Source organism: Alexandromys fortis, unplaced genomic scaffold, assembly GCF_014885135.2.
Source record: "Alexandromys fortis isolate MF-2015 unplaced genomic scaffold, M_Fortis_MF-2015_v1.1 scaffold_102, whole genome shotgun sequence".
NCBI lineage: Eukaryota > Metazoa > Chordata > Mammalia > Rodentia > Cricetidae > Alexandromys > Alexandromys fortis.
In genome coordinates this window covers 4,345,178-4,368,827 of record NW_026067984.1, presented here as the reverse complement: position 1 = coordinate 4,368,827, position 23,650 = coordinate 4,345,178, and the positions used below count along the sequence as shown (strand labels likewise).

The 23,650-nt window shown below is 45.2% G+C and overlaps 1 protein-coding gene across 7 annotated transcripts in view; it reads left to right on the top strand.

The window, feature by feature from the left end:
• The window catches only part of Trim2 (tripartite motif containing 2), a 112,290-nt gene that overhangs the window by 69,728 nt on the left and 18,912 nt on the right, over positions 1-23,650 (top strand). For all 7 annotated transcript variants that reach the window (XM_050158790.1, XM_050158782.1, XM_050158788.1 and 4 more), the window contains 4 exons: positions 1,818-2,055; positions 13,529-13,680; positions 14,589-14,769; positions 15,551-16,274. In XM_050158790.1, coding sequence (XP_050014747.1) covers positions 1,818-2,055; positions 13,529-13,680; positions 14,589-14,769; positions 15,551-16,274 — 1,295 coding nt within the window. The remainder of the gene's footprint in view (positions 1-1,817; positions 2,056-13,528; positions 13,681-14,588; positions 14,770-15,550; positions 16,275-23,650) is intronic.

Genomic DNA, 23,650 nt, shown 5'->3' with positions numbered 1-23,650 from the left:
GACAAGGTTAACCTTCCTTAGGTCCTGCTGATTGAAGGGGAGGGTGTCAGGACCAGGGAAAGGTGGAAAGGCTTTGGCTACTGATTGAGAGTTCTTATCTGGAGTGCATCTGATCTATTATTCAAAGTGAATTCAAGTCGATTCCCTGGAACTTACAAGGATTCTTTGAGTTTGTGAAAACATAAGTTTTAGCCCCGAAATAATCACACAGAAACTGTATTATTTAAATAACTGCTTGGCCCATTAGCTTTAGCTTCTTATTTGCTAACTCTTACATCTTAATTTAACCCATCTCCATTAATCTGTGCATCATCAAGAGGTCGTGGCCTACCAGCAAAGTTTTGGTGTCTGTCTCTGGCAGGGTTACATGGCTGCTTTTTGACTCCACCTCCTTTCTCCCAGCCTATATCCTAGTTTTTCCCGCCTAGTTTGCTGGTAGGTCACAACCTCTTGATAACAGTTATTTAGAAGACACAGGACTCAGAGAGGATATCCGTAGGAAGAAATATGTCTGCTATACTCATAAGGGTATAGGATCCCAGGGGAAGAAGAGCTTTAAGGATGGAGCCATGAGTAACACCAAGCTTTGGTAACTCAGAAAACACAGAACAGACAGGAGGAACAGATCCAGCCAAAAAAGGGAGTGGGCAAAGTCAAGCTTGATGAATGTTGGTTGGTAAATACGATTGATGATGCCTCTTGGCCTTAAGCACCATTTTTAACTTCAGATCTGCTTCATTCCTGACAGAGACTTAGCCCAGGTTACCTCTGAGATGCTCATCAGCCCAGGTTACCTCTGAGATGCTCATCAGCTAACCCTTCTCGGTGTTACTCTCTTCATCCGCAAACTAAGAGGCCACATTGGTCATTCCCAAACTCTGGCTAAGATGCAGTATTGTTTTGGGTTCATTCTGCAGTGTGTGAATGAGACTTATGCATGCTGAGCAAGCATTTAACCTTGGAGCTACAAGCCCAGCTCCAGCTCTAGTTGTTTAAAGCTTAGCGTGTGACGTCAAACTGCCTGGGTTTGGACTCCCACTCCAACCGTGACCTCCTCAAGAACGCTAGGTAGGGTACTTAGTTCCTCTCTACACACCTGTTTCCTGGCTGCCCAAAGCGGTCATAATGGTGCCTCCTCCATAGGTTCAGGGGAATATTTCAAATGTAGTTTGATACAAATATGGGTAGTCATTGTTGTTAGTAAATTTCTTTCTTAACTAACTGGATGGAATTGGTGCTTCTTGAGCAAGAGATGCTGTGACCGAGTCTGGGTGTTCCTTGCGTCAGTCAAATATTCTAGTCAGATGCCTTTCTTTTATGATTATGGTTTTATGTGTCAAATGAATTGCAGTGTTGACAAACACACCTGACTCCCCCCCCCCCCAGTGCAAAAGTTCACACATCTGTGAGCCCGATGCTTACAGAACAAGGCTTCCCAGCCTCTGCTGTGTGAGTGAGCCACATGGGCATCTGACCTGGTAGGGCTATCCAGTTCCTGAGAAGGTCAAGGCTGTTGGCCTTGAACCAATCACACTGTGGGTGTCAGGTCTCTAGACACTACAGAAGTCTAGAAAAAGAAACTAAGAAGACGTTTTCTTCTTTTCCTTGAGCACAGTCATTTGTCTGGTCAGTGTATAGAGCCGATGAGGGCAGGTTAGCGCTTGGTCTCTGAAGTATGATTTCCCTGGTCCAGGACACCACAAAGAGTGGGTTTCTGTGTAGTGGCCCACGGTGAGCACGGTTGGTGAAACCACAGATAGTACCTGCATGCAGAAGCAGCACTCTGTACTGACGGCCCCCATGTGTGCTCTGAACAGGTGCCTGCAGAACTACATTCCAGCCCACAGCTTAACCCTCTCCTGCCCAGTGTGTCGCCAGACCTCCATCCTGCCTGAGAAGGGGGTGGCTGCACTCCAGAACAATTTCTTTATCACAAACCTCATGGATGTGCTGCAGCGAACGCCAGGCAGCAATGGTGAGGATTCTTCCATCCTGGAGACGGTCACCGCGGTGGCTGCAGGAAAGCCTCTCTCGTGCCCAAACCACGACGGGAATGTAAGTGAGGCAGACCGCAGGCTGCCTGGGGGAACATGGTGGCGTGGTCTTGGGTAGGCTTTGGATACACGCCTCAGAGAGTCTTCATTAAAGCAAAGATCCTTAACTATCTTTTCTGCGTGAATAAAGTCTGAGAAATGACTAATTAAAAACAAACTTTTAACAACCCTCAGGCTATTATTTTTCCTGCTTACTTTCTCTAACCAGAGTTACTTATATCATAAAATCTGTCTTTATCATCTCTACTTAGAATAAACAGTTGCTGTCCTCTGGGGAGAGAGAAAGAGAGAGAGACAGAGAGAGAGAGAGAGAGAGAGAGAGAGAGAGAGAGAGAGAGAGAGAGAGAGAGAGAGAGAATATCAGTATCTGCTTGCAAGTTACACATACCCAGACATAACATGCAAGTCAAAAATCATGGATGCAGACTGAATGGCAGAGAAGCTCTACAAACTGAAAGTGATTACTAAGATGCTAATTAATTACAGTCTATTTTTCTTGGAGAAGAGCTTTTCTCATGTCTTAGGAATAAAGAATTGAAGTTCCATGAATCTCTGATAAAGACCGCACACTGTGAGTTGCCGACATGCTTCCTGCTTCTATCTAACACAATAACTGTTACGGATGCAAATGCATCTTTAAGACTCATCAAATAACTGACTCACAGTGGCTCTGTGCCTGGAAGGGGCAGGATAATGCCATGGCTAGAGGCACGGATTTGTGAGTCAGCCTGGCTGATTTAAACCCTGTCTTTAACTTATCCCCCGCCTCAGCTTTACTAAGTTTATTAAATTCTTGCTGGCTTTTCTGTGTAAAGGAAGCAATAATAGTATTTACCAAATAGGTTATTTGAAATTGGGAAATGAAATGTTTAAGTGATATATAAAGCACATAGTAAGCTCTCAGGAAAGGCTAACACTTTAAAGTATTTCTTGATCCAGGTGTGGTGTGCATACCTATAATCCTAGCACTCAGGAAGCTGAGAGAAAAGATGATGAATCTGAGACCAGCCTTGGCAATGCAGAGAGATTCTCTGTAAAATATAGATACATATTTCTCAGACATTAGAAGTGTAGCTCAATGGTAGATTGTACACCTGGGGTCTTAATTACTGCCCTATTGCTGTGATAAAAACACCATGACCAAGGCAACTTGTGAAAGAAAGCATTTAATTTGGGGCTTGGGTTTCACAGGGTTGAGTCCATGACTGTCATGTCTGGGAGCATGGCAGCAGCTAGACAGGCATGATGCTGAAGCAGCAGCTGGGAGCTCATATCATGAGACACAGCCATATCTATGAGGCAGATAGAGAGACTGAGAATCTTTTTTAAAATTTATTTTATTAAGAAAGGGTTTCACTGTGTATCCCTTGCTGTCCTGGACCAGGCTGACCTTGAACTCACAGAGATCCACCTACCTCTGCCTGCCTGCAGAGTTCTGGGTTTAAGGAGTGCACCACCACTGCCTTATAGATGGAAGTTTTTGCCCACCCTGTCCTGCAGCCTTTCAGTCCCAAAGAAGCACACAGAGGCGTATATTAATTATAAACTGTTTGGCCTATTAGCTCGGGCTTATTATTAACTAGCTCTTAAAACTTAAATTAGCCCATAATTCTTGTCTATGTTTAGCCGTGTAGCTTGGTACCTTTTCTCAGTAAGTCATTTTCATCTTGCTTCCTCTGCTTCTGGATAATAACTGCATCTCTGCCTTTCCTCTTCCCAGTATTCTCCTAGTCTGGTTTCCCCGCCTATACTTCCTGCCTGGCTACTGGCCAAGCAGCATTTTGTGAAACCAGTATGACTGACAAATCTTTACAATGTACAAGAGCATTGTCCCATAGCACTGCCTGGATCATGGGAGTGGTTTGAAACCTCAAAGCCTGCTCCTAGTGACACACTTCCACCACCAAGGCCAAGCCTCCTAATCCTTCCCAAACAGCTCTACAAGCTGAGGACCAAGCATTCAAATATGGGGGCCATTCTCATTGAAATGGTCACACCTAGCATGTGAAAGTCTCTGGGTTCAATTCCTGGCACAGCGCCCTGAATTGGATGATGATGATGATGATGGTAATGATGGTGGTGGTGATGATGATGATGGTGATGATGATGATGATGATGATGATTTGGTGCTAGGAATCAAACTCAGGGCCTTCTGAATGTTCCTGCCCTGTTTCTGATCTATATTTCAAGCCCTGATGTTATATTAATGTTCTAATCAATGACCTTATTCACCTTTCTCAATTATACTTGGCACTTAATCATTTGAAGCTACTTGTAATATAAGCCCCAGCCCCACCCCGCTGTGTTATAAACCACCAGGACAGCAAGTGGCCATTGGAGTCAAGCAGTTGTTATCAGCCATTGGCTGTGAGCCACACTGTACTCTGCCTGCTCCGCTTCAGCCAGCCTGGCCTCCTTTAACTCCTCCGTGGGGTTTCTGCCTTCAGGTGGCTGTCCCATTCCTTCCTCCTGCTCCATGCCCTCTCTCCTGTGGTTTGTCTGTCCTTAGTCCTCATTCTCCATTTCCTTCCCAGAAATTTTTCTCTAGCTATGATCTCTGAGGCAAGCCACCCCCTTTTTGAGACAACGTCTCACTGTGTACTCTTTACTGGTCTAGAACTGTCTATGTAGACCAGGCTGGCCTTGAAGAGATGCCTGCCTCTGCTTCCCGAGTACTGGAAATAAAGGCCTGCGCCATCCTGGCTCGCCACCACTTAATAGCATTTTACCTCCATCCTGTCACTTCCTATCCTGCCCCATGGCATCCGTATGACATCCATGGGCTGTTTGCTCATTGGTCTTCTAGATCTCCGTCTAGAATAAGTTCAAATGGGCAGAGGCTTTAGCTCTGTGGATTGCATCTTCAGCAGATGGTGCACAGAGTTGCCCAACTTGGCTTCTCAATGCAGTCTGCAAGGCAGTTGTGAGTGACCCTTATCCACAGACCTGTTCAGGCTTGAACAGGTTAAGTACCAGTTTGACTGACACATCACAGAAGCTAGACCTAGAATCAATAGCATCCTGATCTTTATGACAGCTTCAAACACAAGAAGACACCGAGCCTTGCATATCTGTAACTGTTTAAATAGAAGTACACCAAGCTAGTAACGACACTACGGTATAACATGTGCAATATAATCCAAGGGAGACTATAGTGTGGATTTTACCAAAACAAGCTGAAAAGTTTCCTCCCAAAGCAGTTTGAATGTTATTTTTCTGACCCCTTTTTCTTACTGGCTCAGAGTGAATGCTGAGGCTCTCTGCTTGGACTCCCATCCTAAGTGCTATGCCTAGGAAAGCATTTCAGTCAGGTGCAAGTTCTTATAAAGTTTAGTTCAATCATGGGACTCCCTCCAGACCCTGTTTGACAGGGAAGGAAGTCTTAGAAACACTAGGAGTCCAACTGTAGAGCACCAACCTAGATTCAAACCAGTGGTTGTGTAGAATGTGGAATAAATGGCACTTGGTATTGAGATCGCACGGTAATGAATGTTAAGGTGTGGTGGTGTTCAGGAATGGTAGGCAGCTGGGGCACCTGGAACATGACGTCGGGAGGTGGGGTCACATTACAGGTGGGCAGGAGACTTTCAGGGAGGAACCAGAAAAGAGGCTGGGGAGAGATTGCGACACACTGCGATATCATCGAGCAAGTACTTGACCTAAATTCCAAAAGCAACGTGGACCATCAAACCTTTAAAATAAGAGGTGGATGGTTTACTGTCTGAATGGCAGACAGAGCGGTGAGACTGAGGGTGGGCACCAGGTTAGCGTTTACTGAGATGCCCAGCTGATGTTGATAAGTGCCTGGACTAGAGAGCATCACCGAGCCCAGAGCAGAAGACGTGTTTCAGAGGAAAGAGGACATTCATGAGAGAATCTGCCTCCCTCACATAAAAACCTGTGTGTTTTAAGAAGGCAATCTGTTAAGCAAAGCTAAGATTGGGAGAACTTGAGCCACAGAAATGGACTGTGTAACTAGGGTCCAGCAAAACAGCAGTGTGCTTAGCTCCTGAACAGTGCGCTAAAGTTAAGTTGGCAATTGTTCATGGAAAAAAAAACACAAAATGTCTTTTTAAAACTCACAACTATTTAATACATAAAGTAAGTGCAAAACAGGAATATATAAAACACAGAAACAGGGGCTGGAGAGATGACTCAGCAATTAAGAGCACTGGCTGTTCTTCCAGAGGACCTGGGTTCAATTCCCAGCACCCACCTGGCAGCTCACAGATGTCTGTAACTCCAGTTCCAGGGGACCTAACATCATCATGCAGGCAAAACACCAATGCACATAAATAAAACAACAACAAAAATACCCACAGAAATAAAGATTTTGCTGTTTTATGTATGGGGTAAATAACTCCATATATTTTTAAAGGAGATTTTTATAGGTATCAAAGTACTTTCTTTTATTAAAAAAGAATGCAGCTTAAGAAGTTGGAAGCCAGGTATTCAGTATAGGCTGAGGCAGGAGAATTAGTGTGAGTTCAACTCCAGCTTGGCCTATATAATGAGACCCTAGCTCAAAAAACAAACACACGCGGCTGGGTGGTGCTGGTGCACACCTTTAATCCCAGCACTCGGGAGGCAGAGGCAGGCGGATCTCTGGGAGTTCAAGGCCAGCCTGGTCTACAGAGCTAGTTCTGGGACAGGCACCAAAGCTACAGAGAAACCCTGTCTCAAAAAAAACAAAACAAAACAAAACAAAAAAACACACACACACACGCAAAACAATGAGTTATGACATGTGAAAGGAAATGGTGCATGTGGTTCTTTCTATAGTCCTGAATGGTGAATGGTAGAAAGACGCACAGCTAATGTGTGGCACATTTATATTCCTGACACCAGACCTAGGGAAGACAGGACAATGAAAGCTATTAATAATCTAACATAATACTAACCATAAAATTCTTAATGAAAATGCCTCCGAGAGTTCTTCATATGTCAGGATGCTGACAAGGAAAATATGATTATCTCAAAAGAAATTGAGCAAAGAACTTAGAAAATTCACAGGAAAGTTATAAATAGCTAAAGAAATCACATTCCAGAGATTAGGCCTCACACACACACACACACACACAATCTTCATTCTATTTTTTAAAAGTGATAATAACCAGGGGCTGTCGTCGAGATGGTTCATGAAGTAAGGGGCTTGCTGCACAGGCCTGCGATCTGAGTTCAAGCTCTGCACCCACGTAAGGTGGAGGGAGAGAACAGCTCTCAGATTTGTCCTCTGACCTCAGGGCTTGTGGAGAAAAGGGAAATCAGCTGGGCCAGAATATAACGGGCATTTCAGCTAGCTTCTTGGCTTTTAATTCAGTAATTCCACTAAGAATTATGTCTAAGGAAATCACTGGATAAGATGACGATTTACAATAAGAATATTGTATTCTCTATTTGACATAGAGTTTCTATATTATAGTAAGAACTAGAAATAATATAAATTTACAATATTAGACACCAGTTGAGGTTCTTATCAGCCCACACTGATTGCTGGGTGATTATTAAGACTGACTGGTTGATTGATTGACTGATTGCAGCTAAGGATTTCCAGCCAGGGCTGAGCACAGGCTTTGCCACAGCCTTACTCACAGCCCCAAATGGGTGTTTTTGAAACAAATGACGTAAGTGTTGGTATAAGTGACTATATTCATGTTTAGAGTTCCGGCTTTTCTCTGTGAATAAAACGTATATACAGTATGTATACACAATGTATATATAGTATATACAGTGTATACAGTATAGAGAGAAGAATGACATTTTGTTGCAGAGAGAATGGGAGAGTCTAAGAGGCTGCCATGCTCCACTGTGCTGGCAGCCCAGTGTCTTCATGAGCCAAGAAATTGTGATGGGCCAGAGAGGTTAAAAGGTCAGGGCTTGAAGGAAGAGCACAGGATGCAATTATTGGGAGCTCAAGCCTGACCTCACTTTGAAGCTCTAGGGAAGACATTAAACACTGGCATACCTCCGTATGATCACACTGAACTCATCTCAAGCTTGCTGGAGATGTGAGAGGGTGGATTAGAAATAGACGAGACTGCGATATTAGGAAGCTGCTGGAGTGACCACTGAGAGGCTCCGACCAGGCAGGAATGAGGTGATTGGCACCAGACTGGTGTTGCCAGGAGACCACAGGTTCAGTGGCAAGGGTGTGATGATGTCCTCCTCGGAGGTGGTTAACTCTAAAATCACTAGGCACCAGAGATGGTAGTATTGTCTATAACTCTAGCACTTGGGGGGTTCAAGTAGGAGGATCACAAGTTCACAAGTTCGAAGCCAACCTGGACTATGAAACAAGGACCACACCTCCCCATCTTAAAATAATGGGGTTAGGTGGTGGAACATGTCACACACTCTTAGGGCCCTGACTTCAAACCCCAGCATGAAAAAAAAAAGTGAATAAAATTAAAACTGGAGGGCTGAGGGTGTGGCTTGTGGCAGAGCATTTGCAAGACCCTGGGTTCTCTCCCCAGAATCTCAGAAATAAACAAATAAAGAGCAAAACAACTGAATTTCTATAAAAATGGCACTCTCTTCCTTAGGAAGGAGGGGTCTCTGGCTACTATCTGATGGACAAGTTAGAAAAGAATACCTAGGTTTGGGGCACATGTCGTTAATAGCAACACAAGGCAGGACCTTATGAGTTCGAGCTTGAAGCCAGTTCGGTCTACAGAGTGAGACCCTGACTTACAGAATAGAAAGGAATTCTTAAAGACGCTTCAACACCAGAGACCGTAGGATGCCAGGCGCCCTGCTAATTTCAGTGCCTCTAGAACCATTGAAGATTCTTCAGGTTAAAGTCCCCCTCCCCACCTTTCCACCCAATGCCTCTTAGCCTATCACAACTAAATCTATCTAACGGCTCTCACCCTCCTTGGGGTGAATGAAGCAGTTGGAAGTAAGCTCCGAGCCTTTCCTACGTGCAGAATCACCACCATTCTAAATGTATAAATTATAAAATTTACAGACCAGCGAGAGGCCGTGGGGAATTAGCGGCACATATCTTAAACCCCTCCGTCATCTGGTCGTAGACTATAGGAGGAGCGGATGGCTATGGTTCCTTGAAACAGGAATGCTCATTGCACATGCAAGCCAGACTCAGTATCCCGGATAAACTGCTACAGTTAATTGCCATGGGTAAATCTTTACAAACCAGCCGAGCATGAGAAGGTTAATAAAATCAGGTGATTAGCAGCAAAGCGGGGTGCCGCCACGCTGATTAGCGCCAGTGGACGAAAGTCTGTCACGTGCTCACGTGCTCATTAAACCTCTGGGCTGGCACTGCCCAGTGCTGAAGGACAGAGAATGGCAGCCAGTGATCTAAGAGCCTCTTTGCTCACAAAGCCAACACTTGAGCTCGTGCCTTGTGATCCGAGCTAGACAGATGACCAGGGGACGCTGTCAGTGTTCAGCGAGGCCCCATCCAACAGCTAACAAGGATGTTGACAGGAAGGGGATATTCGGGGTGAGAATGCCCCTCCCCCATCAACTGTCAGGCTCCCCACAAAGACCAGCAGATTGGCCTGGAGCATCCTTTCCCCCCTAGGAATGCATATGGTCCTGCCAGCCTCTCTGCTGATGGATGCAGACGGTGACCACCTGTCAACAGCACCAAGCTCACCCTGGCCTCTGGCTGCCCTTCTACCCCTGGGGACAGTGGCATCATCTGTGTAGAGATGGATGGCCTCAGCTGAGGGGCACTAGTCACCCCACAATTAGTGCTGAGCTCAACAAGTCTCAGCTGTGAAAGCCTAAAACGAGCATTTAAGAATCACTAGGTTTCTTCACTTCAAAATGCGTCTTTCTCCCGGGATACCCTTGGGAAGCCGAACCAAAGACAGTGATCACTTGCTGCTACCCACTAAAAGGTGCAGTCTTTCTTAAGGTAGAAATCATATAACATCAAATTCAATATTTCAAACACTGAAAAGTGTACAATTAGTGGGCTTTATATTCATAAAATTGTGCAAATATCATCACTATCTGGTTCCAGAATGTTTTCATCACCCACCCAAAGCAACTCCACACCCTATAAGCAGTCTTCTGCAAGCCCCGGGGAAACACTCATACACAGAAAGCAAACTAAACCAAGTAAGAAGGGGGTTAGTAACCGTAGGCTGATAGGCTCTGGTCTTGGTGACATTTTATATTTTTAGTATCTGTATATTATTTCATGTCCTTTTCTGGTCTCAATTTCCTCCTCCATTGCTTCACTCCTCAGATTTCAGAATACACTGAACTCAGACCAGAAAATGCCGGTAATACGACATAGTGTTTGAGATATCTAAACGCAGCATGGACACTGACCGCTAAATAAACGTTGCCATTGTCTAACCCGTTCTACATTTGAGGCGGCACACTCCTTCCTCACAGGCAGCGTGTGACAAGTCAGGGTCAGCCTCGGCTGAGTGAGAAATGTGTCGGTAGGGTGGAGGAGCACTGTGAGCTTGTCACAGTCCCCGACCCAGACACTGGCAGCTGGGAAGGAGCCTTTGTATCCATTCCTGGCTCTTCCGCACACCACGGCCGGAGGTCGTTTCCTGACTGGTGGGATCTCATGAGGATCTGCTCTGGAGGGGAGACATTCATTGTGTGTGATCCAGAGATAAGGTTGTCTGATGTTGTGAGCCTCCTTCTGCTGAAGTGAAAGGAACATTGGCCCTCATGGGATCATGCACCGCGGATACCTAGGGAGGACGTTTTCAGAAGGAAGTTTCAGGCTTTATTGGAAAAGTTCTTTATGCCTTCCTCCCACCAGCTGCTTGAAAGACAAGAATCTCCTTAGACCAATAAAGTTCTAATAAAATATTTGTGATATAGGGCTTGTATGTCATTACCAAATATTTGCATTTCCAAAAGTAATTTCTAGAACCCTTACAATAGGAAATTTAACATGACATTGCATTAGTTTTAGATCCTTCTGTTTCCTGAACAGATAAAGCAAGGAATATGTTAAAGTGACATAAACCAGTCCACAGAGCAACTCCAGCTAGAGAAAGGGAGAGCCATTGAAAGGACTACTTAAGCCAGGCACACGCCTTTAATCCCAGCACTGGGAGTAAGAGGCAGGTAGATCTCAGTGAGTTTGAGGCCAACCGGTCTACAAAGCAAGTTCTGGGACAGCCAGGACTGTTACACAGAGAAACCCTGTCTTGAAAAACGAAAACCAAAACAAACAAACAAAAAGAGGGCAGCTTAGGCCACACCATCCGTATCCAGCAGTTCCAATGTGGCAGATCCTCAGGAACTGGGCTGAACTGAATCACACATCTCTTAAAATAAGAAGCAAACATTCAGTCTTCCCTTAGGGTGTTTGAATTTCCACTTGACTTTGTTATTAAAGTACAGTTTAATTCAGCATGACGATATTTTGAACAGCAGATGAACAGAGGAAACTTTGAGCTACAGCAAAACTCGGGGACATACATCTGCTTGCCATACATAAAGCCTGGGGTTTGAGCCCCAGCTTCAAAACAGAGAGAAAGAAAGGAAATTCCCAACTGATGCTCCAAACCTAACAGGTCTCCTTATGTGATAAAAATTTAAAAAAATAAATTGATTCCTATCTCCAAAAGGGGGGTGTTTCCAATTTATGGCCTAGGCATAGTCCTAAAAGGTCATTTTATGTGACAAAATTAAAATGAAATGTGAATTTCTGTAACTTACTATGTACTTATTTTAAAGTACAAGGTTGCATGAAATCTAATTCCTGCAACTTACTATGTACTTACCTCAAAGTACAATGTTGTATAAAATCTAACATTCTCATGCAAACATTTTGAAGGATTTTTATCTAAATCTGGTTCATGCAGAAAGAGTGTTTCCAAAATAAAATCAGAAAATACTATGTCAAACAGTGAAGACTAAATAAGGAGGGAGTCCTTTGCATTGCTATGACACCCACCCCTGGAACCATGAGTATGGGTGTCCTGTGATTTATGTGATCTAGTGTTGAATACCCACTACAGGTGAGGCACAACCTGCGCTCTGGATAAGAGACTCCCTGTGATCAGGAGCTTGTTGGCTTCAGTCACACTGAAAATCCACCGTCCATCAAGTTGAGTCAGGATTTAAGCCCCTTTCAATGTGTGAGGTACTAAGAATGCCACATAAAGTTCTCCCCCAAAAGTGCTCTGGGAAGTCAAAAGTGGAGGATGATTACTCCCAGGAGAGGAAGGAGGGCAGTAACTAATTCTCAGGCTTTTGTGTTACGTTGTTACTAAGTGTCCATCCTAACCAGGATAAGTGACTTAACTTCAGGGTCAGTGTCCTTAGCTTCCGGTTAAGGAGCTCCAGATGATGTCATTGCCATCACTACTGCAGTTCCTAACTGGGAACTAGACGGAGCTGGAGCCAGGCATCATCATGTTCTGTGTGTATTAACCCACTTCATCTTCACAGCAGTCCAGCGGAGCAGGTCACTGTCATGGGTGGTATCATCTTCTCTTGAGAAGCTGAGCCTCAGTGGACTTAGGTCATTGGTCTATGGCCATTCAGCTCTATGGGCGATGGAACTGGGGTACAAACTATTGAGTGTATCTCTGATTAAGCAATGACCATTTTAAATAAGATTCAGGAGCCCTCCTGGGTCCTCAGACCTCTTCAGGGGTCCCACAAGGTGAATACTGCATTCATAGCACAATAATAAAGATAATGTTTCTTTTCATTTTCTTTCTCTCAAGTGTGTGTGCATGTGTGTGTGTGTGTGTGTGTGTGTGTGTGTGGTGAAACTTTCCAGAATCCGTATGTGTTCTGCAGAATGAATGTAGAAACAGAGAGGAGAATCCAGCTGTTTTCTATCAAACTAAACGCTGCAGAGATGTACTGAAATGCAAAGCCATGCCACACTCCTCCCAACATTTTCCATCTTATAAATGTTGTTTGTTTACAAATTATTATTATTATTACTACTCATAAGTCAGCATTAGTATTTAAGTGACTTCACTTTCCATATATTAGTAAACAAATTTTTTATTCATTTTTATTGTGACAGTTATCTATGGAAAGGAAAGAATCCATATATACCAAAGTTCCTTTCTGTTTGTTTCTGAGACGGTCTCACTGTATAGCAGTGGCTGTCTTGGAACTATGTAGACCAGGTTGGCCTGGAACCTACAGAGTTCCGTCTTCCTCTGCTTCCTGAGAGCTAGGACTAAAGACTTCCACCACCTATCCTGGCTCAAAGACTCTTTTAAAGTCCTCAATGCTTTATAAGGAGTTTAAAGAGGTTCTAAGACCCAAGCCCTTGAGAGGAGCAGCAGTGGCCTTGGAGTCAGATGCACCTCTTCTGGAGGCCTGATATGTCAATGGCACGTCAATGGCATGTCAATGTCACATCAATGGCACGTCAATGTCACATCAATGTCATGTCAACGCTTGGGTGCTAGCGTGCCAACAGCTTTAGTGACTGGGAATGAAGCAGAAGAGAGTGTGTGTATCTTCCCTGCAGAGTGAGCTCTCCGTGTTGCCCACAGGTGATGGAGTTTTACTGCCAGTCCTGTGAGACGGCCATGTGTCGGGAGTGCACCGAGGGGGAGCACGCGGAGCACCCCACGGTGCCGCTGAAGGACGTGGTGGAGCAGCACAAGGCCTCACTTCAGGTCCAGCTGGATGCGGTCAACAAAAGGTGCCATGGCCCCTGCAGACTCCCCACCCAATGTGAGGCCTGGCCTCCACACCTGGTGTTTGAGATGCTAGGGTCATGCCAGCCTGTATATATAACTCCGTATGTTCTACATTCTTCTTGATCATGAGCTCTCAGAACCTCCTGCCTGAAGCCAGAACCGAGATTTTCCTTGGAGTTGTGTTGCCTTGCTTCCGGACCTGTGGTGGTGGCTGGGATGGTTCTGTGCATGAGCCCCATCCAGTGGTGCCGAGCAGTGATCGCTCAGTTTTCCTAGTGTGTTTGTTTTCAGGATTTCCTTTTCCCTTTGGCATGACCAACCGAAAAGAAGACCTTAACAACCAGCTGAAAGACAGACAAAGTACTCAGTAGTCCTACTGATAGTCAGGAGTCCCAGTGAGAAAAAGGTCTTCTATCAATGTCACTTAAAGGGACTTGAAAACGTACAGGACGTTCTCCAGATACTCTGAGTTCTGCAAGTTTATGTGACTGGGAAAAAAATGATAAAACTAGACATTTAGAACACAGTAGTTCTCAACCACAGGCAATTCTGACCCCCACCCCCATCCAGAACACTTGACAATACTTAAAGGCATTTTTGGGGTCCTAGCAGTGATGGGGTGGGGTATGCTGTTGGCATTGGATAGAGGAGGGAACACTATTAACACCCTACATGCATAAGGCAGGAAAGCCTATCACACCATCAATAGTTTACGTGGGCGTCTGAAGGTTAATGGAAAGAGCTCTGACCCCGAAAGTCTCGTTCGTTCGTTCTATTGCTCTTTAAAGATGGTGAGAAGCGACTTTAAAAGGGGCATTTTGCTCTTAGAGAAACGGAAAGGGTGTAGGGTAGACTTCGGGATACTTCTGGGTGGATGTTAATGATCCCTAACGACTCTCCTGTCTCTCAGACTCCCTGAAATAGATTCCGCTCTTCAGTTCATCTCAGAAATCATCCATCAGTTAACGAACCAGAAGGCCAGCATTGTAGACGACATCCACTCCACCTTTGATGAGCTGCAGAAGACTTTAAACGTCCGCAAGAGCGTCCTGCTGATGGAGCTCGAGGTCAACTATGGCCTCAAACACAAAGTAAGACTCTGCTGTCCGACAGGTTTCCTCTAAGGGGCGTGACACCGGGGCCACTTCGTTCACAGCCATGGTGGTGGGGACCCACATAGGTCTTTAATGTCACCATTGTACAGTGGACTCCTGCTTTCATTTAGTAGGAACACCCCCCCCCCAACTTCAGAAGCTGGGGTTCTGTGACCTTCTGTAGCAATTCAAAGTCTGCCGTGAGAGGTGGCACATTGTGTTTTCAGGTCTTAACTGCCTGGAATGTTTTTCCTCCCGTAATTATAATGTGGGCGAGCCTCTTAACTGCCCTCACCCACACCTAACCTGTTCCTCAACTTCAAAGCGAATCCTGACTGTAGTCTTTGTTTGCCTTTGCCGGGGAGGAGAGCTTCTGCTATTCACGTGTGGAGACTTCTCCAATGGTTGGTTTTTGTTCCTTGAGGTAGTAGCCAGGCAGCTCTGAACGGTAGGGAAAGCCACGGAGTAAAGACTATTTCACATCAAGCAATTTGTGTCTCACACTGGGGGTAGCGACCTTTCTGCCTCGCCTTATGTAAACAGATGACCCAAGAAACACTCAAGTGTGGGTGATGAGACAGGGAGAGGTGGAAGGGAAACCTCCAGAAGGCACTGGTAACATTTCGCCTGAGTTCACTGGGTTAAATGGAATGCAGCTCATTTGGAGCCAGATGAGTGGGCGGGTATAGAAGCCGGTTCTTGTGGGCGGAGGGCTCAGTCCCAGCTCCTGGCAAGTGTCCTGGAGGAAGTGCTCACTGCTTCTCTGTGTGCCTGGCAGGTGCTGCAGTCACAGCTGGATACCCTTCTCCAAGGCCAGGAAAGCATCAAGAGCTGCAGCAACTTCACTGCGCAGGCTCTCAACCATGGTACGGAAACCGAGGTGCTACTGGTGAAGAAGCAGATGAGCGAGAAGCTAAACGAACTGGCGGACCAAGACTTCCCTCTGCACCCGCGCGAGAATGACCAGCTGGATTTCATCGTGGAAACCGAGGGACTGAAGAAGTCCATCCACAACCTGGGGACCATCCTCACCACGAACGCTGTCGCCTCAGAGACGGTGGCCACGGGCGAGGGGCTTCGGCAGACCATCATCGGGCAGCCCATGTCCGTTACCATAACCACCAAGGACAAGGACGGAGAGCTGTGCAAGACAGGCAACGCATACCTCACTGCCGAGCTCAGCACCCCCGACGGCAGCGTGGCGGACGGCGAGATCCTGGACAACAAGAACGGCACCTACGAGTTCCTGTACACTGTGCAGAAGGAGGGGGACTTCACCCTGTCCCTCAGGCTCTACGACCAGCACATCCGTGGCAGCCCGTTTAAACTCAAGGTCATCCGCTCAGCCGACGTGTCCCCCACCACCGAGGGCGTGAAGCGACGGGTCAAGTCCCCCGGGAGCGGTCACGTCAAGCAGAAGGCTGTGAAGAGGCCCGCCAGCATGTACAGCACCGGCAAGAGAAAAGAGAACCCCATCGAGGACGACCTGATCTTCCGTGTGGGTAAGAAGCGTATGCTGTACCTGGAGTGGGTGGTTGAGGAGCCATGACAAGTGTTCCTGCCAACAGGAACTCTACATTTCGGAGCAGGTGGGGAGCTGCTAGTTTTGTTGGGCTAGCATAATTGTGCAGACTCTTTGCAAATGTGTCTTCTTCCTCTCCCGTTCCTCTCCTTTTCTTCTTCCTCCTCCTATCCCCTCCGCCTTCTTTTTAAGAGAGAAGTACTGCCTGTAAGAAACCGAAAATAAGCCAAAAGAGAAATAGAGAATCCCCAACATTCAGAACCTGACATTTTAAAGGATTTTCAGAATCCTCCTCCCTTTGCTGGGAGTGTCTCTGGAGGACTCCTGCCTAACCCAAAGACAGAAGAATCCTTGCCTCAGGCAAATACTTGTATTTCTGTGAAATCTGTGGGCTTGGGCAGGGGCAGTCCCACAAAAGGAGTTCTAATACCTATGTCTCCACTCCAGCAAGGAGTGGGAGACCTGTGGGGGCCAGCTGTGCTGGGCTCGCTGTGGGGCTAGCCCCTGAGACCCCGGGTGGAGAAGGAAGTGGGGTTTCAGATGAAGCCAGAAAGTGTAGCATGACCTCAGAGATGGGAATGTGGGGTTGCCCCTCCCTCTGATTTATTGCACGTCACTAGTCACTATTTGTTTTAACTGCTTACTTTCTCCAGAGAAAGCAACCTAAACATACCCCCCCCCAAAAAAAAGGCTCAGTTCCTTCTTAAGGAAAGTAAAAGCTTATATCTTGTTTCAAAAAGCACCTGCAGCGTGTCTCATTCCCCTGTGGAGTCTCTACCTGCAGCATGTCTCATTTCCTGTGTTGTCTTTTCCTGTAGCCTGCCTCATTCCCCTGTGGGGTCTCTACTCCCAGCGTGTTCATCCCCCTGTGGTGTCTTTTCCTGCAGCCTGCCTCATTCCCCTGCCGTGTCTACATCCCAGTGCCTAAGAGTGCCGCACAGTTTAACTGGCACTACCGCAGATCTTCCCAGGGTGGCAATCTGCTGGTATGCACTGTGCGCTGTGGGAGCTAAGGGTTTGAAGGCGCCAGCCAACTTTTCTCATCTGTTTTCCACCGACCATCTTGGGAAACTAATGTTCCCTGGAGCATCTGTGGGCCGAATTGCTCAGTTAGCACTCTGAATCCCGGACAGGACTGTGCTGTGGAACAACACGTAACCTGTCTGCTCAGAGCAGTCCTTTCTTGGCCACCCATGGGTACAGGGAACAAGCTGGGACAGACACGGGGCTAGATACCGCCAATCCAGTTTCTCCACTTACGCCTTGGCTATATCTTTCTGCTTTCCCCAACTTCAGCTTCCATGGTTATAAAATGCAAAATGGTCCTCCAGATTCTTCCATATTGTCACAATGAAGCGGGGAGGGAGGGGCAGAGACTCTTTGACCTACCAGTTTTATTTCCTTTTGGGAAATTCTCCTGGTAGTTCTGGACTATGTTAACTCCATTTAAATGTATGAGGAACCTTCGTACTGTTTACATAGTGGCTATAAGTGCACATTCTTTTTTTTGTTTGTTTGTTTTTGTTTTTCGAGACAGGGTTTCTCTGTGGCTTTGGAGCCTGTCCCGGAACTAGCTCTGTAGACCAGGCTGGTCTCAAACTCACAGTTCTGCCTCTGCCTCCCGAATGCTGGGATTAAAGGCATGCACCACCATCGCCCTGCATAAGTGCACATTCTTCTCAGCAGTGGTAAGGCTTCTCTTTATCCAGACCCTCAACAACGTTTAGATTGTGTGTACCAGAAGAGGGCACCAGATCTCATTAGAGATGGTTGTGATCCACCTTGTGGATGCTGGGAATTGGAAGAGCAGCCAGTGCTCTTCACCTCTGAGCCATCTTTCCAGCCCCCTCCACATTGTCTTTCTTAAAGTATTTATTTTTATTATTATTATTATTATTATTATTATTATTATTATTATTATTATTTTCATGTGTGTGATGTGGATGGGGGGCACAAGTGCCTCAGCATGCATGTGGAGGTTGGAGAACAGCTCGTGGTTAGTTCTCTCCTTCCTCTATATGAGTTCCGACCATCAGACTCGGGCCACTAGGTCTGTCTGATAAATCTTTAGCTGCTGCACCATCGCACTGACCCCAGGTTGTCTTCTCACCATAGTTGTTTGGAGCCAGAGGTACTGGTGTACCCCTATAATTCCAGCATTTCAGAGTCCGAGGCAGAAAGATTGAGAGTTCAAGACCAACCAGGATTACATGAGCAATAATTCTCTTAATTTCTTTTTATATGAGCCTAACAAAATTGGTAACAAAAGCAAAAGCATTAAACTAAAAAAGCTTCTGTTTAACAAACAAAACAATCACCAGAGTGAAGAGCTAAAATAAAAGAGGTTATGAAATATTTGAGTTCCTTATATATTTTGGATATTAATGCATTAGTAGGTATATGGTTGGCATCAATTTTCTTCCATTCTGTTTTATTGCTGGTGCATTAGGCTCACACCTAAAAGCACCTTTGCTCAAACCAGGGTTGTGAGCTTCCCCCTGTGCCTCTTCTGGGGGGTGGGGGGTTGCAGTTTCACGTCCTAGGCTTGGAGTCTTTAACCCAGTTTCAGTTGCTCTTTGTGTTTGATATGAGGTCAGCATCTAATAATCTTTGTGTTGACCTCTGGATTTCCCAGCACCATTTGTTGAAGGGACTCTTCTGTCCCCTTTGTCCGTTCTTTGTCACAAACCAATTAATCAGTGTGTGGCTTTATTTCTGAGCACTCTATTCTTTGTTTGGTCTGTTGAGTGTTTGTTTCTGCGGCAGGGTCTCCCTATGTATACCAAGCCTGACTTAAATTCTAGATTCTCCTGCCCTACTGGATTGCAGATATGTGCCAGGATACCCTCTGGACCCTGTATTCCAGAAATATATGTGTTTTGTTATCCTAATATTATTCTGTTTTTGTCCGAATAGCTTTGAAGTAGATGTTGCAATCAGATAATGTAATGCCTCTGGCTTTGCTCTTCTTCCTCAAAATTGCTTTAGCTTTTTGGAGTTTCTATGGTTACATATGAATTTTAGCATTGCTTTCTCGACTTCAGTGGAAATGTTATTGGAATTTTGGTAAGGATCACATTGAATTTTCAGATTTCTTTAGAGAGTAGGGACATTTTACCAATTTGCATTCTAGTCTATGAATACAGAATATCTTTCTACTTATGGCCTCTGAAGTTCTTTCATAAATGATTCTTGGTGTTTAGTGCTTAGACCTTTCATGTTATTCATTAAAAAAAAGTTCCCTAGAATTTTTGATGTTGTTGTTTTAATTCTTTAACTTCATGTCCTAATCTAGTAAGAGTCAGCACTCAGGATCCTGTAATGAAGTTTAAAAACCAACCAAACAACAACAACAACAACAAAAGAACCATTTAGGGCCCCTGGCACCTAGCAGGCATGATGCTAAGTAATGGGTATATCACAGAGATGAAAGAAACATGATCTCCTTCCTGGCGGAGCTTGCGAATGTGTGTGATGAGCATGGTCCTGCTCGGCCAACCACTGAGCGAGTGGGAAAGCTGCAGGAGTAAGGGGTTTAAGCCAGAACTTAGTAGGACTTACTCAAGCCTGCAGATGGAGATATGGAGTTTCAGGACAGCCAGGGCTAACTAGTGAGACCCTGTCTTGATCCCCAGCCCCTGAATAAGCAAGCACACATACGCACACACACAAACACACACGCGCACACACACACACACACACACACATACAAAACAAGTTGAAGGAACCCTAGATAGTGGTTAGAAGCAGGAGAAGAGAGCAAGCATTTTTTGAGTCAGGTTCTGTGCTGTGTGTCATCTTACTGACAGTAATATTTCAGTTCTGATAGCTCTACAGTATGACATATATATTATATGTTATATAATACATAAAATGCTTATATAATATATATGTAATGCCATATATGTGTGCATATATGCCATATATATGCCATTACATATATATGCTGGAGGCAGCTAGTGCTAGCTTATTCAATAGCTCCATGATATTAACTTGAAATCACCAAGGATCATTTATACTTTGGAAGTGGGCAAATGCCACAGATCAGAGCTCTCTCCCCCAGCTCCTCAGTCCTACTCCTCAAAAGTCATATTATTGGGACAAAACATAACTGTCTTTACCACAGAAGGAACACATACTTAAAGAAGTGAACGCTCCGCCTTTCAAGCACTCCTTAACTCCTGTGGCTTTCCAAAGTTGAGGGGTGCGGTACTTCTCATGCCTGACAACTTAATTGATGCCCAAATGAATATAATACAAGTGAATTATAGTGTCTCTCAAATGTTGTATAGGAAAATAGTTCTGAACGAGTTGAGGGAAGGAACTCAGAGTTCCTGCAAATCCAGCAGTTACTCTCTGGGTTTGTTGGTTAGGAGTTATGAGTAGGTGCGGTCAGCTATCAAGAGCATCATTGAACAAAGGGGAAGTGGAAGACGTGGGAAGGAGGAAAGAATCACTACTGAATTGTTTCAAAATATGTAATTCATACACCACACCTCAGTGAGTTGCTAGGAAGTTGAATGAAGCACTCTGTTTCCCTCCGGGGCGTGCCGTTTTAAAAGGATGTATAAGGCTGGAGAAGCAGTCTACGTCAGAGCGCTCTTCAGGCTCTGGGATTGGTCCACCAGTATATAGAATAGAAAATATATAGAGACTAGAATAGTGTTAGGTAGCATGTGCTTAAACAGTTCTCAGGAATACATGACCGTATTTCACGTCCCTCTGCTAGCCTCACCTCTGTAAGCCACCACTCTCTTCCTTAAAGTCTGTGATGAGGGAGGTCGAGATAATGAGCTCATTGTAAGATCCCTCCCTCGGTCCCTGGAGAATCTCATTCTCAGGAACTCTCCCTTTCTTTCATGTGGAAACAGTTGCAGTGTGCAGTTACTGTATTTGCTACGTACTAGGAGCTGTGCTATGTATTCACCAGCTTCCTCTTCCTGTCCTAAACACCTTGAGATGTTAAGTAAAGAGAGAAGAGCTTTCTTTGGCTCACGGTTTTGGAGGCTCCAGTAAATGATTGGTTGGTCCGATGGCTTTGGGGCCTTTGATGAGGCAGTGCCTAGTGTTGGTGTTGTGGCGTACCTGATGAAGTGACAGGCTTACCTCGTGGGAAGCAGAGTCAGGGAGAGTGAAGGAATTAAAGTCTCTCGCTTTTACAACTGAATTTAGGTTTCAGTTCTCTGTGAGGGAAAAACAGGTGTCTCTCCCAACAAGAGTCACTTTTTCCACAACATCCTTGCATTCAGGGATGAGGGAAAGAACACTTATAAGGCCTAATGCAGCCTCCCAATGTCTAAGGACAAGCTCTGCAGCCCCTTCTGGGTTGTGTCCGGAGTTGCCCAAACTTGTGCAAGTATGTCCAAAAATGGTAAGACTAAACCTCAGCCAATTAGAAGTACACTAGTGTAACTGCTGCTTGTTTAACCAATTGTGTTCAAGATGAACCAACTGCCCCTGAGATTCCCTTAGCTGTGCTTAAAGGGAGCCTGCTGCATGCTCCTCTCAGGGTCGCTACCATTTTGTATAGGTGTCGACCCTGCACACTGGAGTATTAATAAACACTCTCTGTTTTTGCATACTATTTGAGTCTGGGGTCTTCCTTCAGCGTTTTCTTAGAGCCCTACATTAGTAGATGCTGAAGACTCCAAATCTTTCTCAAGGTACTTCACCAATGAACTAACTGCCTTCGATGAAGCCCTGCATCTTAAAGGTTGAACCACCTCCCACTAGGGCTATAGACTGAGGACCAAGCCACTTCCTTAACATTCTGTTGATTATTTAGTAGCCAGTGCAAGTAATTGTAAAAATTATCTTTTATTTACATTAAATTAGACAGGAAAAGATTTGGTAAGCACTATCTATCTATGTATTGTTTTCCATATCTTTGTTATGGAAGAACTCATATTAATTACCTATTTCCAGTGCTTTGTGTGTATGTGTGTACACCTGTGTAGTCAAGGCTTGAGCCTAAGGTCTTGAACGCTAGGAAAGTGCTGTGTGTATGTGTGTGTGTGTGTGTGTGTGAGAGAGAGAGAGAGAGAGAGAGAGAGAGAGAGAGAGTAGACATGCATGAGAAAGTCAGAGGATAACTACTTTTAGGAGGCAATTTGCTCTTTCTTTTATGTGGGATTCCGGATATAAACTCAGGCTTGCAAGTACATTGAGTGGTAATGGCTTTACCTGCTGGGGGACCTTGCTGAGCCTGCCAAACCTCTTTAGCTGTGTGCTTTGTTCCAGTGCTCTGGTGACCCGGAGTTGGTGGCTTCCAAGCCTCTCATTCATTGCAGAAAGACAGAATCTTTCGGCCCCAGGGTTCTGACTGCATTAACACAGAGTATAACTAAATGTCTTCCTGCCCCCAAATGTGGTTATTTTTTGTTTCTACTGATGCTCAGAAATGTGGCCTCATTTTTGCACGGCACAAACACGTGCTGGTGTTTAGGGCGCCTGCACTTTCCCTTTTCCAGCACCGCCGGTGTGTTTCCTTAAGCAAGTGGGATCTTTGTAACCAGACGATGATCACTCTCGCTAACCCTGTTTTCTCCATTCCCTGGTACCCACTGAGTCTTCTAGAAACACGTTGGCCTTTGTGCTCAACAGGACAGACAAAAGGTTAAATGAAGGAGACCCACAGGCCATGTTTGTCCCTGCCTGAACCTGAAGGACAGCGATCTACCTTCATCTGTCTGCTCAGGTGTCTCTTAGCCACTCTCCCTTTTATGCCCCATCACCCACATGCGCAAGGCCCTACTACACTGGGTGTCTTTAAGGTCATTTCTTTTGTTTTTGGTCCACTCCCAGTTATAAGGTTCTTGCTCTTTAAAGCAGTATAATCATTATTTTTATTATTATTTATTATTATTAGTGTGTGTGTGTGTGTGTGAGACATGCCACTGCATTGTGTAAGGACAACTTGTGTGTCTGTTTCTTCTTCCACCTTTACATGGTTCCGAGGGTTCCAGGCTTCTGGAACTCACCTGAAACATCTCACCCATGGGCCCCAAGACTCTTGCTTTCAAACTGGTTGTGATGCCTCCTTCCGATAACTTTATGATAAATTTTAGATGTATTTATTTATTTTGAGGCAGGGGCTGTCTGTCTCAAGTCATTCCCCTTCTTCAGCTTGCCCTTGGGTGCGCTGGGATGATAGGTGGATTTTTAAAAATCAGGGGTTTGGGTTCTAACTTTTCTTCAAAGCACTGGCCTTACCACCTTTTAAAAAGATGTTTGCAAAGTGAATTTTGTAGAATTCTTTCTTTTCCTGTTCTTCAATTAGGTATTCCTGTGTCCAGTTATTCGTACATCAGCAGGGAGCCCCAAATGAATCACTTGAGCGCTGCCTTCTTTACAGGG